The 16,442-nt window shown below is 55.5% G+C and overlaps 2 protein-coding genes across 2 annotated transcripts; one reads left to right on the forward strand and one right to left on the reverse strand.

Annotated features, from left to right (window-relative positions):
* The first annotated feature begins 229 nt into the window (after positions 1 to 229).
* On the forward strand, positions 230 to 6,872 carry LOC128337779 (derlin-3-like). Its single transcript, XM_053279126.1, has 7 exons — positions 230 to 425; positions 1,285 to 1,350; positions 1,654 to 1,727; positions 2,450 to 2,543; positions 4,100 to 4,295; positions 5,457 to 5,547; positions 6,299 to 6,872. The coding sequence occupies exons 1-7, from the start codon at positions 333 to 335 to the stop codon at positions 6,402 to 6,404; spliced, it is 720 nt and encodes a 239-aa protein (XP_053135101.1). The 5' UTR covers positions 230 to 332; the 3' UTR covers positions 6,405 to 6,872.
* Positions 6,873 to 7,962: 1,090 nt separating this feature from the next.
* Positions 7,963 to 15,164, reverse strand: SMARCB1 (SWI/SNF related, matrix associated, actin dependent regulator of chromatin, subfamily b, member 1). The gene is made up of 10 exons (XM_053280452.1): positions 14,959 to 15,164; positions 14,005 to 14,116; positions 13,712 to 13,741; positions 12,545 to 12,674; positions 11,587 to 11,724; positions 11,278 to 11,405; positions 10,337 to 10,503; positions 9,147 to 9,337; positions 8,801 to 8,932; positions 7,963 to 8,291 (listed from the first exon to the last, which is right to left on the reverse strand). Exons 1-10 carry the CDS (start codon positions 15,049 to 15,051, stop codon positions 8,252 to 8,254), a joined length of 1,161 nt encoding a protein of 386 aa, XP_053136427.1. The 5' UTR covers positions 15,052 to 15,164; the 3' UTR covers positions 7,963 to 8,251.
* Between the last annotated feature and the right edge of the window lie 1,278 nt (positions 15,165 to 16,442).

The following is a 16,442-nucleotide window of genomic DNA, read 5'->3' on the forward strand; positions in this document are numbered from 1 at the left end:
CCGCCGCCGACTGCGCACACGTGGCTCTTTCTTCTCCCGACACAACAACACGGGGCATGCAGGGGCGGCACGACGCCATTGGCCGGGGGTCCCGTCACTCCTGCCCCTCGCCCCGCCCCAGAATGCGAGCCGCGGCCCTGCAGCCTCTTCCGGGTTGGCGCCGCCGGGGCGCTACGCGGGATTGGCCACGCACGCCGTCTTGCCCCGCCTCCCGTGGGCTTCTCGCGCGGGGATTGGCCTGCCGAGAGCCCCCGGGGGGAGAACCTTAAAGGGGCTGCCGCCGCCTTGCCCTACCCTTCCTCTCCGGCTGGGCTCTTCGCCTCGGCGGGACCATGGCCTACCAGGGCTTCGCCGCCGAGTACCTGGGCATCCCCGCCGTGACGCGCGCCTACACCACCGCCTGCGTCATCACCACCGCTGCCGTGGTAGGCGGGCGGGAAGGGGAGCGGCGCCCATCACCGCCCCTCGGGCCGGCTGCTTCCCGGAGAGACAATCCTGCTGTGGCGGGACTGCAGCTCCCAGTATTGTTGCAGCAGGGGGTGATGGGAGTTGTAGTCCTGCAAGTAGGGAGAGGCAGCCTTGGCTCTCCAACACGAGAGCTCCCATCAGTGTTGCCTCTGACAGGGATTCCCAGACGTTGTGGTCTGCAACTCCCATAATCCCCAGCCAAAGGCCATTGCCGCTGGGGATGCTGGGAGTTGTTGTCAACAGTATCTGGGGCTCCTTATTTAGAGGGAACCCTGGCTCCAATATGATGGAAGTTGCCATTCAGCCACAGCTGGACAGCCAAGATCAGCCCCCACCCCCATCAACAGCTGAAACGCCTTCCGTTGGCCACCCTAGCTCTCACTGGACTACCAGTCCCATTATGCTCAGCCACAGTGAGATGATGGGACTTGTAGTCCAGCAGCAGCCAGAGACTGAAGCTCAGCCGGAGTTTTACTTGTGGTCACTGAATAGGGCTACAGGGGTGCCCAGGATTGGCGCTCTGGCTCTTTTTGGGCTGCAACTCATTGGCCACTGGCCAGTAGTCACGCATGATGGGGCTTGCAGCTGCAGGAGGGCCAAAGCTGTCCCCACTGGAGGAGTAGTGTTCCCTCTAACAGGGAGTCCCAGATGTTGTTTATACTGCTCCCAGCACCCCCAGCTGCAATGGTCTGTGGCTGGGGGTTATGGGAGTTGTAGTCAACATCTGGGAATCCCTGTTGGAAGGAACACTGACCCTGTCCCAGCTGCATCCAATTCTCTTGCTAAAGCTTCTCTCTTTCTTTTTGATCCCTGCAGCAACTGGAGTTCATCACCCCTTTCCAGCTGTATTTCAACCCAGATCTCATTTTCAGGAAGTTCCAGGTGAGGCTGTGGCTGGGTGGGCCCAGTTTTCTTGCTTGCTTTGCTTCCACACCTCAGGAGACGCTGGGGTCGGATCCCTTCATTGACGGCCCTCCAGCATGGTCCCTCTAGAGCGGTTAGCCAAGAGGATAAAGCTCCCAGAAAGCCTACAAGTTCCATTCTCAAGGAGTGCTGGAGTGTACTGGCCACGGCTGGGCCCTACAGCTGGCAGCTTTGTACCATCGGTGCAGAGCGTGGGGCGAAGTTCCAGGGGAGAGAGGCTGACTTGGGCCTCCTTTTCTCCTGATCTTTCTTCTCTTGCAGCTCTGGAGGCTCATCACCAATTTCCTGTTCTTTGGGCCCCTGGGATTCAGCTTCTTCTTCAACATGATCTTCCTGTATCCTTCGTACCTGGCAGCTCTTGTGCCCCTTTCCCCATCCCACCCCCAGGACTAGCCCCCCGCCTTCTGCAGGCACCCACTTGCCTTAAGAGCAGTTGCACCGGCTTTCTGCTTCTGCAGCCAGAGGCTTTGGCAGTCCACCTGCTGGAGCTACCCCTGGAGACTTGGCACACCACTTCTGAAAGGTTGCTGGCCCCTGCTTCTGCTAATGTGGGGACAGGATCTGGTATAAGAGTGCTGTGGGGCAGCAAGGGCAAAAAAGGAGGCTGTTGGTAGTGCAGAACAGAGGGCCTCAGGCAGATCAGGATGATGTGGATTTGAAAGAGTGCCCTAGATTGCGAGCAGAGGCTGCAGAAATAGCAAAACATTTTCTCAAGGAAAAAGTGCACCTGAATCAAAATTCTCAAAATCTGTTCCAGCCGAGGAGCTCCTCCTTGCTTCTAAAATACCCGAGTTCCTGGCCCATCTTCTGTCTCCAACCAGTAGACATGTAAACCCTTGCCGGTTTCCACAGTGTGTGAATCATGCCTGGCCTTTGCCAGGGCTGGGTCTTGCCGCCTGTCTGGTGGCGGTCTCCCCAGCTCTGCTGGATGAAGCTCCAGAGTCCGCGCAGACACCCCCTCCCTGCCCAAAGGCCGCTGGGTTTGCACCCTCCGCAGGGCAGTTGTGCCCTGAAGCAGAGCATTCTTCTGCTAGCTTCCTTGACGGCCTGCTCACAGGTACCGATACTGCCGGATGCTGGAAGAAGGCTCCTTCCGCGGGAGAACTGCAGACTTCATCTTCATGTTCCTCTTTGGAGGATTTCTCATGACAGTATCCTTTCTGGTCTCGAGTGGCTCCGTGCCCTCCTGCCGGAGGGGGATGAGGGGTGGCACTGCAGAGGCCCTGTGCAGGTAGAGATCTAAAGGCTGCCGGCTTGTCCACGCCAAGGGTTGGATCACTTGGTGTCAGCTTAGAACAGGGTTCCCAGCCTTTGACAGGTGCACCTCTTCTGTCTCAAACCTTCAGCTTGAGGACCCGAGAGAGTGCACAAGCACAAGAGTGTGTGCTTGTGCACGTACACACATGTACATACACACACACGTTAAAATTCTGAGACAGACTACTCCAGTTTGCATGGAGATTAAATTACTCTTGAGTACTCCCCTAGAAGTAAATAGGAGAAGCAAATTCGTCTCATTAATTGCAGTAAGACTGCTTATGAGTAACTTAATCTGAATGTGACTGGAGTAGCCGGCCTCACAATGTTGTGTGAGTGAGTTTCTCACACACACACACATACATTTAAGGGTTACACAGTTAGGGAGAAAGACTGGCTCACGTCCACTTTAAGTTTCTCACTGAAATTAATGGGACACCTTTACTGGTCTTACTGGTTTCAAAGGGAAAGTGAAGGGCTCATTTTCTGAAGCCTGTCAGTCAGGCTGAGGGGAGGGGCTTAATCGTGGCTGCAGAAGGGGGAGGCAGGAGGCCTCCGAGTACCCCCTGGAAGTCCTTCAAACACCCCTAGTGGTACCCCGTTGGGTTTAGAATATGGGCTCAGCCTGGTCCAAAGGCAAAGGAGAGCTGGCTTGTAAAGGACCCTCCTCCGCCTTTGCGCCAATTCCTCCCTACTCCTCCAGATGCATTTCATGGACACCTTAAAGGCCAGACATCCCAACCAGACACCCTTTCGCCTCCCACTTGGGCCTCATACACATCTGAGCCCAGCTTTGCCTTCCTGTTCTCCCCACCACCGACACCATTTGACAGCAGCACAGCACACTTGACTGTTTGCTCTCTCCCAAGCCACGCACCCATCATGGAATCCACAGGACCATGACAGGGTCCCACATAGAATCTAATGCTGGTTGTACAACTCGCTTGCTCTCACACCCCCACCCTCACCTGGAAATGAATTCCATTTTTAAAAAAAAAATCTCTTTGTATTTTCTTCCCTAACAGCAATCAATTAACAGGGGCATTTACAGGCTTTAGGCAGAAGAGTCCCAACATGTTCCCCATGACAAAAGACCTTTTCTGCAGGGGCAGCTCTCTTTAAAAAGAATACTGTAAGTATGCTGTTAGTGCATACGGACCTGTCGGGAAGTCTCGACAGGTCAAAAGCCAGCATTTTACACAACACCTGCCAGGACTTGTCTGGCATCCCCAAAACCTTACCTTTGACAGAAGACCCTGGCGTTCCATAGTATCAGGCCTACTAATGCCTCCAAGCGCTCTCTCTGTGCTTTTAACGGGGCCAGAGAGGCCAGGGGCGGTACCTTGGAAATATCCGGGGGGCGGGGGTGTTCCTCTGTGGCCGGGGCCGCCAAGCCACAGTGGGCCAGAGGATGACCGTGACGCTCTTGCCTTGACTCCGGAGTTCTCAGCTGTTTGGCCTCTTTGCCAGCCTCTTCTTCCTGGGCCAGGCCTTCACCATCATGCTGGTCTACGTCTGGAGCCGCCGGAACCCCTACATCCGCATGAACTTCTTCGGCCTGCTGAACTTCCAGGCCCCTTTCCTGCCCTGGGTGCTGATGGGCTTCTCGCTGCTGCTGGGCAACTCCATCATCATTGACCTCCTAGGTGAGGAGAGGCGAGAGGCAGCCTCCTTCCAGAAGCAGAATCAAGCTTTATTACGGTCAGAGACCAGCATATAGAAGCTGCCGCTCTCTGCAAGAATGGTTGATTACCAATTGATTGGTAATCAATAATTCCAATGCATGAAAATGATTGACAACCAATTTGTTAACTGCCCGACAGCCTTGCCTGGCCAGAGCCTAGCTATAAAGGAGGTGGCAACCCTGGCTCTCCAGGTGCTGCTGGACTACAACTCCCATCATCCCCAGCTGCTATTGCAGCTGGGGATGATGGGAGTTGTAGTCCAGCAACACCTGGACAGCCAGGGTTGCCTACCCTTGCAGTAAGGGCTCACTTCTTAGGGGGGGGGGAAGAAAACCCCATACGAAACTCTCGAAGGGCAGAAATGGAGACTCTATTAATAGCTAGCTCACCACTCCTGGCCATCTGCAGACCAGCAAAGAGGACCTGGCTGTGGCCCCCGGGGCAGCTGGGAGGGCCATAGGGAGGCCATGAGCCCGTGCAGGGGTGGGGGGCAAGACCAGCAGTCCGGCAAAGATGCCGAGGGCAAGAGGCTGCAAAGGGGATGGGAGCACAGAAAGTGGCACACGCGACACACCCCGCCCCCCAAGATCAACGCTGCCATGCCGTCACTTTTCCAGGCGGTTTCTTGCACAGGTCTGGGCCACTGTGGCTGGGGAGGATGGGAGTTGTAGTCCCGACAGCAAGTGTAGGGCCCAAGCCGTGCAGCCCTGGGTTAAGAGAGAGGCGGAGCGGAGGAAATGCTGCTCTACTGGCCAGAGAGAGGCTGGAAGGACCGGCAGAGCAGTAGGCCAGCCTAGCTGGGTCCTCCAGTCTGCAGCTGAGGCAGCAACTCCGTTAGCGGCTCTCTTTCTATGCTCTCCTGCTAACCTTTTCCTCTTTAATAAGATCAAGTTCCGTTTTCTGTGACGTGGCCTCAAAAAACAAAATCCTGCTGCCACTGTGCAAAACATTCTGGTGGCATGCAGTTCCATAGAGCAGCAGTGCTCCTAGTGAGAATCATGTACATGTCTGTCTGGAGCCCCGTGCAGGAATCATTACGCAGTTCAGGGCCTTGCGTCCGGTTACAGTGGCAAAGATCGTTTCGGCCTGCAGGGGCCCCCTAACAGCTTTCTTCTCCTACAGGAATTGTCGTGGGCCACATCTATTACTTCCTGGAAGACGTCTTCCCCAACCAGCCGGGAGGAAGGCAATTGCTACTCACCCCAGGATTCTTGTAAGTCAGCCCCAGAGATGTTTTCATGGCACAGACTCGCCTGCTTTCTCCAACCAACCGTAGCCAAAGAGTTCGCCCCCCTCCTCTTGATTTCTGCTGAAAACAGTAGAGGGGCTGAGCTGGCGGGGCATTCTTGGCACAGAACTGGGCAGAGGGGAATCCCATGCATCAAGGGGGGCCATTTAGCGGGAGGATCAGGTCCCACGAGGAGGAGGGAAAGAGCCAATTTAGGCATTACCTTTTTAGGCAAGGCTGCAGCATTTTAGTCCTCCAGCTGTTGATGGACTGTCGCCTTGCTCTCCAAAAGTTACCCGAGGGGGGCAATTCTAAGAGTGCAGGAACACCCAGAGGCGGAGAAGGGGAGAGGCTAAGATAGGGCTCCAGTTCAGCTCTACAGCTGCAGGTTGGACTACAGCTCCCATCATCCCTGTTGGCCACTGTAGCTGGGGATGACGGGAGTCTTAATCCAACAACAGCCAGTGAGCCAAGGTGGCCTCCCCCTACCCTAAGGGGGCTCTCTTGCAGCAGACAGTGCTCACACGAAGCCGCCCATCCAAATGCAAACCAAGGCGAGCCCTGCTCAGCAACAGGGAGAATTCGTCCTCGCTGCCACAAGACCAGCTCACTCCCCAAGCCCCTGCGCTCTGTGCCGGCCATGCCCGTTGCCTATTCCCTTCCCGTTCATCGCATGCTGACGGCGGGGCACGGACCTCCCGGCCTGCGTCTCACGGCGACATTGCTTCATTCGCAGGAAGCTCGTCTTTGACCCTCCCGAGGAGGACCCCAACTACAACCCCCTTCCCGAGGACCCGCCAGCCCCTGCTCCAGACCCAAACCAGCCCCAGGCACCACAGTAGTGGAGGCAGAGCAGCACTCCCCTCCTCCCGGACTGACAACCGCAGTGTTTGGACGGGCGCTGCCCTCACAGGAATCGCATCCCCCTTCCTGCCACAGAGCCGGATGTCCCACCGGACTAGCAGAGGCATCCGCTGAGCCCTGGGAGGTGGCAGGCAAAACGGGGCAGGCCGACCCGGACTGTCGAGGGGGGAGTTGGCAGCCACCTTGATCCTCCACTCAAACCAACCATCTCCAGCTTGAGGAGAAGACACTCTTTCCCGTGGAGCCACTGCCTTCCCCGCCAGCAACACTGAGCACTTTCCGGGTCTGGCGCCGAACTGGGCTCGCCTTTTCTCAAGTCCCTGGACCTCTGGCGTTTGCACAAGCGGGGACTGCCCCGCTGCGTCTCCACATCCTTCACCCACCCCGGCATCCAGAAAGGTGGTCAAGCTTTGTACAGTAATAAAAGCAGCAAACAGATTTCTCTAGATTTGCAGCCCGTTGTATTCCTCGGGAGTCAAAGCAGGTAATGTATGGCTCCTGCTCTCATTTGGAAGTCGCTCCTTCCTGCTTTACAAACTTAAAAGATGAGAGAAAAACCCATTTCCCCTGAGTTTCTTCACAGAGAAGTCCAGGGAAAATCAGATTTGGTTGGGTTGCCCAGGGCTGAATCCAAGAGTCCCTCTGCAGGCTCTCAATTGAGTGTCTACTTCTCTCTCCCCCTCTCGCTCAGTACCCAGTCAGTTTGTACAACCTGTGGAGGATTTCCCAAGTTTATACAGCACGATTTATACAGCACACCGGCAAGCTTTACCTCCAGGGCCCCAAATGCTGAAGGCGAAGCAAGATTGTTGCAGCCCACTCAGGATGCAACTGACATCAAACGAACACAATCATTTGTGACTGTGTGCAAGCCCCAATCTGGCGAAGACAGCACGGGGCATCTTTTCCCTCCACCCAAAAGACGGTTCTGCGTATGCAGTGCAGGTTGGCCATTATCGCCCTACACAGATCACAGGTAGCATATAGTCCCTCCTTGCTCCTGCTTCGGTTGTGCCCGGTGTCGACTCCTGGTGCCCACAGAGCCCTGTGGTTTTCTTTGGTAGAATACAGGAGGGGTTGACCATTGCCTCCTCCCTCACAGCATGAGATGCCTTTCAGCATCTTCCTAGATCGCTGCTGCCCGATATAGGCATTTCCCATAGTCTAGGAAACACCAGTGGGGATTCGAACCAACAGCCTCCTGCTCTCTAGGCAGGTTACTTCACTGCTGCGCCATTAGGTAGTCTCCCCTCCCTCTCCCGCTGCCCGTACATGCGTTTGTGTGAATGACTGTACCCGTGTTGGTTTTAAAAGTGAACCTGGGTCCAGGCCCCCCAAATACATGATACAGATGTAGGACGTGTACTTCTGTCCCTGCGTTCAGCATAACATGTGGAAGGCTGTACCTGTGTACAGATCTGTCCCTGTGTACACTGTACAGTCGGAGGAGTATTCAACGTACTCTCTGAATAAGGCTAGGGAGAGACTTTGATCTGGGAGGGGGACTGAGAAAGCAGACCCAAGATACCTGGATGCCAAAGTTGTACTCATTTCTTTTATTTAAAAAGTTGTCCTAACTGGGGTGGGGAGCGGGAGGGAGGGAGAGAGATCGGTGCTCAGAAAGCTGCTGCCGCTGGTCGTGACGGGACCCTTGGGCAACAGGTAGCAACGAGGTAGAGGAAGCGGATGTCACCTGCCCTCTGGTCTGCTAAGCCAGCAGAACGGAAGTGCTGCCAGTTCCCAGATGGAGGAAGGCCTTGCCCGACGCGCAGTCCCTCCGGGGAGACGAGGCTGGAGGCTCAACGCAGCGCTTCGAGAGAGAGAGTTACCAGGCAGGAGCTGTGTTGGCCAAACGCCGCATGCGTCTGCAGAAAGACAACCAAAGAGGCATGAGCCACACCCTTGCAACATGGGGGGATTTGGGGGGTAACTCATGACAGGGGAGGGGGAGGGAGAACACAGCAGAAGTATGTGTGGGGAGTAACCGGGATTCCGGGAGGTTGCCAACTACAGCTCCCAGGATCCCCAGCCAGAGGCCTCTGCAGCTGGGGATGCTGGGAGTTGTAGTCAACACCACCCCTGTGACAGGAAACCTTGGTGTGGAATTCCCAGTTTTAGAAGACAAAGCCACAAGCAATCCTGTTGGGGGGTTCTGCCAAGGGCCAGCTTCTCCCCAAAGGGAGAACAGACTGCAGATGCCCGCAGAGCGATGGGTCAAGAACGTTCGTATCTTGGAGCACAAAGGGGAAGAAGAATCGCCCCTCCTCCCAGCGGGGCATTTTGAGATCTTGCCAACGAGCAGGGCACGGGGAAGGTGTGGTCAGTTGTGTCTGACAGAGGGCAGAGCAAGAGCCAGGGGGTCAGGCAGCTGTACCGGGTGTTTCTGTCTTGGTCTCGGATCTTCTTCTCCATCTCCGCATCGGTCAGGGTTTCAAGTAAAGGGCACCACTGGTCGGCATCTCCAGTGTTACGAATGGCGATTTCCACGGTCGGCAGAGGGTTCTCGCTAAAGGACGAGGGCAGGGAGAGAAAGACGGCTGAACAAGGGCCGGGCCTGAGAGTTGCAGCCCCTCAGTTCAGCCCCGATCCCTCCAGGGCCTCCCCGCCCAGGAGCAACGGACTGTGAGTGCAGCAGCCCGGTTCTCCCCAGACGGAGCCAGACGGGCCAAGCTCCATGGGGCCGGTACTGAGGCACGGGCAACGCCACCCCTGCACCTCACCTGAAGGCGTAGGTCTTCTGATGCCAGCTCAGCTGCCCCCGGATGCTGTACGCAATGGTGGTGACAAACTCGCCGCCCAGCCCCAACTCCGAGCACAGCTTCAGGGCAAACTTCTCGGGGGAATTCTCCTTCTCGGACATGTCCCACTCAAACTGATCCACCAGGGAGATGTTCCCCACATGGATGTTCAGCTAGATGCAAATGCCACAAGAGAGTCTCTGCTTGATTTCCAGAGAGCCTTCGCTCGCATGCTTGGGGTGAGGGAGGAAAGGGGTTTCCCATTCCCTGAGCCCACTCCTGACTGTTCTGAAGCGGCCCGTCCCTCTTGGTCCTAGCAAGCCCATAGTCTTTTCTACTCTTTCAGGTCATTCACACAACCGCCAGCAGGAAAGGAGGAGTGCTCAGCCCAGATAGGACAAGAACGCCATACCGATTCTATTATAGGAACATAGGAAGCTGCTGCCATATACTGAGTCAGACCCTTGGTCCATCTAGCTCAGGATTGTCTTCACAGACTGGCAGTGGCTTCTCCAAGGTGGCAGGCAGGAATCTCTCTCTGCCCTCTCTTGGAGATGCTGCCAGGGAGGGAACTTGGAACCTTCTGCTCTTCCCAGAGCGGCTCCATCCTCTGAGGGGAATCTCTTCCAGTGCTCACACTTCTAGTCTCCCATTCAGATGCAACCAGGGCAGAGCCTGCTTAGCTAAGGGGACCAGTCAGGCTTGCTACCGCCAGACCAGCTCTCCTCTCTATCCAAGGCAGGAGGTAAAGCAGCTCCACCCAGCTGCCGCCTCCGGCCTTGGCGTTCGCAGGCACAGCCACCGATGGCAAGTGTGCCTGGCTCTCCCACCCAGACTGGGTGCTGCTGCTGCTGCTCTGCCAGTGATTGAATGAATGAGCCCCCCACCCCTCGCCTCAAAGGAGCACTGAAGAGCCAGACCCAGCAGCTCCAGAACGCAAGGAGGCATCTGCTGTACAAGCAAAGGACGGGTGGAAGCAGTCCCACGAAAGCAACCGCAGCAAAGAGAGAGGGGATGCCTGCGAATGCAGCCGTCTGCAGGGCCTCTCTTGCTCTGGCACAACTGACCCACACCGCACTTCCCGGGCGAGCGGCTGCAGGGAGCTCCATTAGCCCTCGCAGCACCACGAAGGCGCCGGCAGAATCCTGCCACCTGCTGTCCACTCGCCTCACCTTAATAATGACGCGCTGATCCGACTGGTCCTCCAAGAGACTGTCTGTCGGGTAGGATTCGATCTGCTGCCGTATCGCCGATGCAATCGCAGGAACAAAGGTCAGGGGATTCAAGTCCAGGTCGTCACAAAGAATCTCCGAAAACATTTCCGGGGTCATGAGTTTTTCTGGCAGAGGCAAAAAGGGGGCTGCATTATTAAGCAAACTCCTTGGCAGTGCCCAGCATCTTTGGTGCATCTAGGAACATAGGAAGCTGCCACATACTGAGTCAGACCATCGATCCATCTAGCTCAGGATTGTCTTCACAGACTGGCAGCGGCTTCTCCAAGGATGCAGGCATAAATCTCTCTCAGCCCTATCTTGGAGATGCTGCCAGGGAGAGAACTTGGGACCTGGATGCTCTTCCCAGAACAGCTCCATCCCCTGAGGGGAATCTCTTCCAGTGCTCACACATGTGGTCTCCCATTCATATGCAACCAGGGTGGACCCTGCTTAGCTAAGGGGACCAGTCCTGCTTGCTACCACCAGACCAGCTCTCCTCTAGCTCAGTGGTGTTGTCTACACTGACTGTAGTGGCTCGCCAGGGTTTCAGATGAGAGTCTCTCACCATACCTGGAGATGCCTCCAGGGACTGAACCTGGGACCTTCGGCATGCAAAGCAGATGCTCCATCACTGAGCTTATGGCCTCATCCCCAAAGGAGGCATACATGGGTCTCCCATCCAGGAACTGAGCACACCGAGACCTATTTAGCTTCAGCAAAGTGTGTGTCCTTGGACCATGCTCTGCGACCCACTACCATTAAAAAATGACTGATTCTTATCAGCCTGCTTCAGGAAATGTCCTCAGATGTCTCCACAGAAAGCTTGTTAAAGCAAACAGAGAGAAAAAGCCTGTTGCTTGCAAATTAGATAATTTCTCCTCCTCATCTCGCTTGCGTACCATTCATATTCCACGTAAAAGCGTCTCTCAGCTTCTGCCCATCTATCTCCATGTCCAGCCGGATGGGAACCAGCACCTCCGGCTGTGAGGCGTTCTCGTGAATCACAGCAGGGTCGTGGTCATCAAAGCTGGAAGAGAAGACAGCCAGACACCGCCACTGAGATCAGAAGGGCTGAACAGAAGAAGCCAGACCTTATCCAAAGCAGTGCCTAGAATGGGCTGATCAGGCGCTGTTGCTGGAACACTTGGATCTGCACCCAGCTCTGGCGGTTCCTACCACTTTTCAAGCCCCAGCAATGCCCAACTTACCAGAGCGGGAATGTTCTCTTCTTGTCTCTGCCCATCCGGTTTCTGTTAATGGTTGTCGAGCACGGTACAGCGTCCAGGTGGTGGGAGCTGTTGGGAAGGGTTGGGACCCACTGGCTGTTCCTTTTGGCCTTCTGTTCTCTAAGAGGAGGAGATCATTTGTGAACAGGGAGCAACAGGCAGGACTTCTGCATTTTGTAGCTCGTGACTGTGATGGGAAATGACTTCAATGCTAGATCCAAATATGCCAAGACTACTCATTGCAATCCATGGCAAACTAGCAGTGGCCTTCACTATTTTTCAAGCAAAAAATCTTCAATGTGAGAGCCATTTCCGACCATGCTGACCTCCACACAATATTGCATTTTTCTCCATGCTGGGAGGGCCCTTTAAGAGAGACGGAGCCCTCAAGAGATCTAGGAGGAAAGCCCTGGGAAGGACTGCGCTTCCCAATACTCTGAACCAAGATAGTTCAGGGGCTCAAGAGGGCTCCAATTCCCTTATTAATCACAGTGGTGGGCTCCAGTTCCCCTACTGGGCATGAGTCCCACTCGTGCTGGGGAAAACACAGCTCCGAGGAGCTGCAAACAGCTGCCTCCTTATGGTGTCAGCGGGACAGTCCGGAGAATTTGCACTTTGGCCAAAGCTTCACAAAAGCCCAATAACTGTTTATTTGGAGGGAACTGTTTAACTGTCGGGGAGCTGCACTTAAGCCTTACAACAAAGAACACTGGAGTACACTGTGACCTGTAAGTGAACAGAGATCACCAACATGATGTGCTGCTAACATACCCGTAAGATTCCCTCCATGAGAAGAACCAAAGCCTGCCCATCAGAAAGCCAAGTACCTTGAACCACCAGCCTCTGAAATCCATCACCACCTCAAAACACCTCCCAGGGGGCCTGTGGGTTTAGTTGCCATAGGCTCCCCCCCCCAGTTCTCCTCCCACCCTCTTGTTACCGAAGGTAGGTAGGGGGCTCCGTGCTGATTGATACGGCCTTGTACTTCTCATCATTTCCATCCAAGATCTCTTCTACTTCAGACGCCTTCAGGAGAGTCACGCTAGTAGCTAGGGTGGTATAACCATGATCTAGAATCAGGGAGGAAAGGATGTATTGTGGGTCACTAGGACGTCTGCTAACAGGTAGGATTTGAGAAGCAGCTTCCTTTGTACAGCTAAGAGATGGGCCAAGCATTCAGGCAGTCACCCATTTCAGTCTCCTTCAACAAGACAGAGCAATCTGGGCCGGAAAGAGGAACTGTACACTTAGGAGGCCCACGCACCTGGAAGGACAAGGCAAGTCCAGCCACTGAGATATGGGAAGTCAGAGCTTTCTCTTGGCTCCTTCCCCCTGCCATCACCACAGAGTCGAATGCAACTTCCTCTCCAGCTGCTTCAAGTGAAGGAGAGCTGGTCTTGTGGCAGCAAGCATGAATTGTCCCCTTTGCTTAGCATGGTCTGCCCTGGTTTGCATTTGAATGAGAGACATGTATGAGCACTGTAAGATATTCCCTGCAGGGGATGGAGCCACTGAAAAGAGCACCCTTGCATGTTCCAAGTTCCCTCCATGGCAGCATCTCCAAGAGAGGGCTGAGAGAGACTCCTGACTACAACCCTGGAGAAGCTGCTGCCAGCCTGGGTAGACAATACTGAGCTAGATGGACCAAGGGTCTGACTTGCTACAAGGCAGCTTGCTATGTTTCTAAAGGTTCCCTGGGCCATCTGGCTGATCCATCCACCATCTTCAGGCATTCTACAGCCCCTCCTCATTGACAAGCCTGGGGTCTGGCAGCTGCAGGACGTAATACAGAGCTTCTTCAAAGAAGTCTGGGCCTGTCTTAAGGAATACGATATCTACCGCCACACTAGAACTGAAGCCACCGTGTCTGAAACTCTAAATCTGATGTGTGGGGCCGATGTGTGGGGTGGCAGCAGCTGCATCGGAGCCTGCTGCATCCTAAGAGAAGGCAACAGAAGTCAAGGTCTCTGGGGAACTCCAGAGTGCACAGCTAGCACATGGCTGCAATAGACCAAGATGCCAAGGAGACCCCCGGCTGGTGGCCAGAGCCAGATCACACTTAGCAAGACCAAACTGTACGAAGGATGAAGCACAGAGGAAGACTTACATCTTCTGGGGCTGTGGCTCCGCTGAGATTCTGTGGAGGAAAGAAAGCAAAATAGCATCAGAAGCAGCCAGGATTTGGCAGGGAAAGGAGCAGAGAGTACTCGAGAAGCCCCGCCAGACCTTACAAGGGTGCTTCAGGAGACTCCTAGCAGAGGATCAGCTACCTTCTACCTCTGGAGCAACTGGATTTCGGCCCTGGCAAGAGGGCAAGCTCTGCTCCGTCTGGCCCTCGTTCTCCCGCAGAGCCAGGCCAGGCTCCAGGGCTCTCCCGCGGCCCCCCACCCGGCCCCTCACCGTGGGAAGAGGCCACAATCTTCTTCCTCTCTTCCACCGTGGCCAGCCGCCTCCAGAGCGAGGGGTACCTCTTGTAGAGCGAGCCACGGAACATCCGCAAGTAGTTGCCCACCTGCCGGGCAGGAGGAGGAGGAGATTGGTCAGCTGCAGGGCCACCACCTCCACCCCTGGCCCTGGGAAGTGCCCCCAAGACCACGCCCGCCCACCCCAGAAAAGGTAACACACATCAGGCCAGAGAAGGCCCATCTAGTCCAGCCTCCTGCTTCACACGGTGGCCCACCAACAGATGCCTCTGAGAAGCCCACGGGCGAGAGGGGAGGGGGTGCCCTCTCTCCTGCTGTTGCTCCCCTGCAACTGGGACTTACGAGGCCTCCTGCCTCTGCGGCTTTGCCCCTTCTGGAACATAGGAAGCTGCCATGTACTGAGCCAGACCCTTGGTCCATCTAGCTCAGTATTGTCTTCACAGACTGGCAGTGGCTTCTCCCAGGTTGCAGGCAGGAATCTCTCTCAGCCCTCTCTTGGAGATGCTGCCAGAGCATCTCCAACTTGGAACCTTCTGCATTCAAGCACTTTCCCCAGAGCGGCAGCTCCATCCCCTCAAGGGAATCTCTTCCAGTGCTCACCCATGTAGTCTCCCATTCAAATGCAACCTGGGCGGACCCTGCTTAGCTAAGGGGACAAGTCAGACTTGCGACCACAAGACCGGCTCTCCTCTTCTGCTCCCGCCCCGCACCCGTTTTTTGCCCGGTGCCACCGCCGAGTTGCTATGTGCTTTGCAGCCAGATCTCTCTTCCCAGTGCAGAAGCCGACGGAACTCACTGCCAGCAGATGGCGGCCGCCGCCTCCCGGCCCGGGGGTGGGGGCGACGTGGGGAGTGGGCTGCCTAACTGACAAGGGCGACCCCAGGGGGAGAGGCCTTCCTTCTCTTCCCCCGCCCCCCTACCCACGGCTCACCTCGGAGCCGATCATGTAGAACTCCCCGTCCTCCTCGAGCTGGAACTTGACGGGCTTCTGCCCGAAGGTCTTGCTCAGAGCCATCATCATCATCGCGGCGGCTTTACCCAGAGCCGGGCCGGACCAGCGGGCGGGGAGGAGGGGGCGGGCGCGGCCTAACCGACGGGGCTAACGCGCATGCGCTGCCGTCGCTCCCTTCCGGCGAGGGGCGGGGTTTAGCGGGACGATCGACGGCAGGGACCCGGATGGCAGGGAGGCACGCCCCCCAGGGGGAGAGGCTGGACAGTCGAGGGGCGGGGCCTCCCAGCCACGTGCTCGCAGGCAGCAAGCCCCGCCCTTGGGGGCGCGTCTACTGCCGCTCGCTCTGCCAAAGCGCCGCCCCTTTCTACGCCCGTCCTTCTCCGGCGGGCTCCTCCTCCTCCACGGCTGGCTGGTTTGAGCCTTCCGCTTATTATGCATTCAGTTTGCATTGTTGTTGTTTTTATGAACAATTTGCTGCCCAAAGTTCCCTGATGCCCAAAATGAATTCCGCATGTTGTATGAGCTACTTATTATACGGCACAATCAACTGCCATTATCCGTGCATAGGAACATACTAAGAAGCTGCCATATACTGAGTTAGACCGTAGGTCTATCTGGCTCAGTATTGTCTACCCAGACTGGCAGCGGCTTCTACAAGGTTGCAGGCAGGAGTCTCTTCCCTGCTGTTTTTGGAGATGCTGCCAGGGAGGGAACTTTGAACCTCCTGCATGCAAACATGCAGACGATCTTCGCAGTGACCCCCTCCTCTACTATCTTACAATGCTCACATGTAGTCTCCCCTTCTAATACAAGCCAGGGTAGACCCTGCTTAGCAACGGGGCCAATGCATGCTTAGTTGGAGTTGGGAGTCCAGCAACCTCTGGGGACCAAAGAAGCCCTACTTTAAGGCATTACAAGCACTTATCTTGGTAATCTTCACCCTGCCTGAAATGGGAAGTCATTTTTGTTTTCAACGTTCAAGAAGCATAGGGATGCATTGTAGTCCATTGCTATTATTGCCTCCAAGGTGCTAGAGTGGCTTATAATGACAACCCTTTCCTCTCATCACACATGACAAGACTCTAGAGGCAAACACAGCAGAAATCATTGGGGGAGAGACGAAGTCACTGGTATTGACCAAGAAGGGCTAGGAGTTCTGCACACAGGCGTGAGAAGCACGCCTCAAGCGAAACAGTTTTAAACAACCACATTTACACATCAAGTGTGCATCAGCAAGTGTGCAGATCAACAAGTGTGCCGTTTTCCTCCATAGACTAGACTAGGGTACAGTACAAGTCGATTTCGACTCCTTGGGCCCACAGAGCCCTGTGGTTTTCTTTGGTAGAATACAGGAGGGGTTTTTTGGTATATATATCGCTGCTGCCCGATATAGTACCAGCAGGGATTCAAACCGGCAACCTTCTGCTTGTTAGTCAAGCATTTCCCTGCTGTGCCACTTAAGA

This window comes from Hemicordylus capensis, chromosome 15 (genome assembly GCF_027244095.1).
Source record: "Hemicordylus capensis ecotype Gifberg chromosome 15, rHemCap1.1.pri, whole genome shotgun sequence".
Taxonomy (NCBI): Eukaryota; Metazoa; Chordata; class Lepidosauria; order Squamata; family Cordylidae; genus Hemicordylus; species Hemicordylus capensis.

Bases quoted from the DNA above. Each gene is read 5' to 3' on its own strand.
- SMARCB1 (XM_053280452.1), bottom strand. From the start codon at position 15,051: ATGATGATGATGGCTCTGAGCAAGACCTTCGGGCAGAAGCCCGTCAAG. The intron at 14,117-14,958 runs GTGAGCCGTGGG...CCTGCCCGGCAG, and splicing joins TCTACATGATCGGCTCCGAG to GTGGGCAACTACTTGCGGAT. The intron at 11,406-11,586 runs GTAAGTTGGGCA...CTTCTCTTCCAG, and splicing joins AAGAGAACATTCCCGCTCTG to CTTTGATGACCACGACCCTG.
- LOC128337779 (XM_053279126.1), top strand. From the start codon at position 333: ATGGCCTACCAGGGCTTCGCCGCCGAGTACCTGGGCATCCCCGCCGTG. The intron at 2,544-4,099 runs GTATCCTTTCTG...CGGAGTTCTCAG, and splicing joins TTGGAGGATTTCTCATGACA to CTGTTTGGCCTCTTTGCCAG. The intron at 4,296-5,456 runs GTGAGGAGAGGC...CTTCTCCTACAG, and splicing joins CATCATCATTGACCTCCTAG to GAATTGTCGTGGGCCACATC.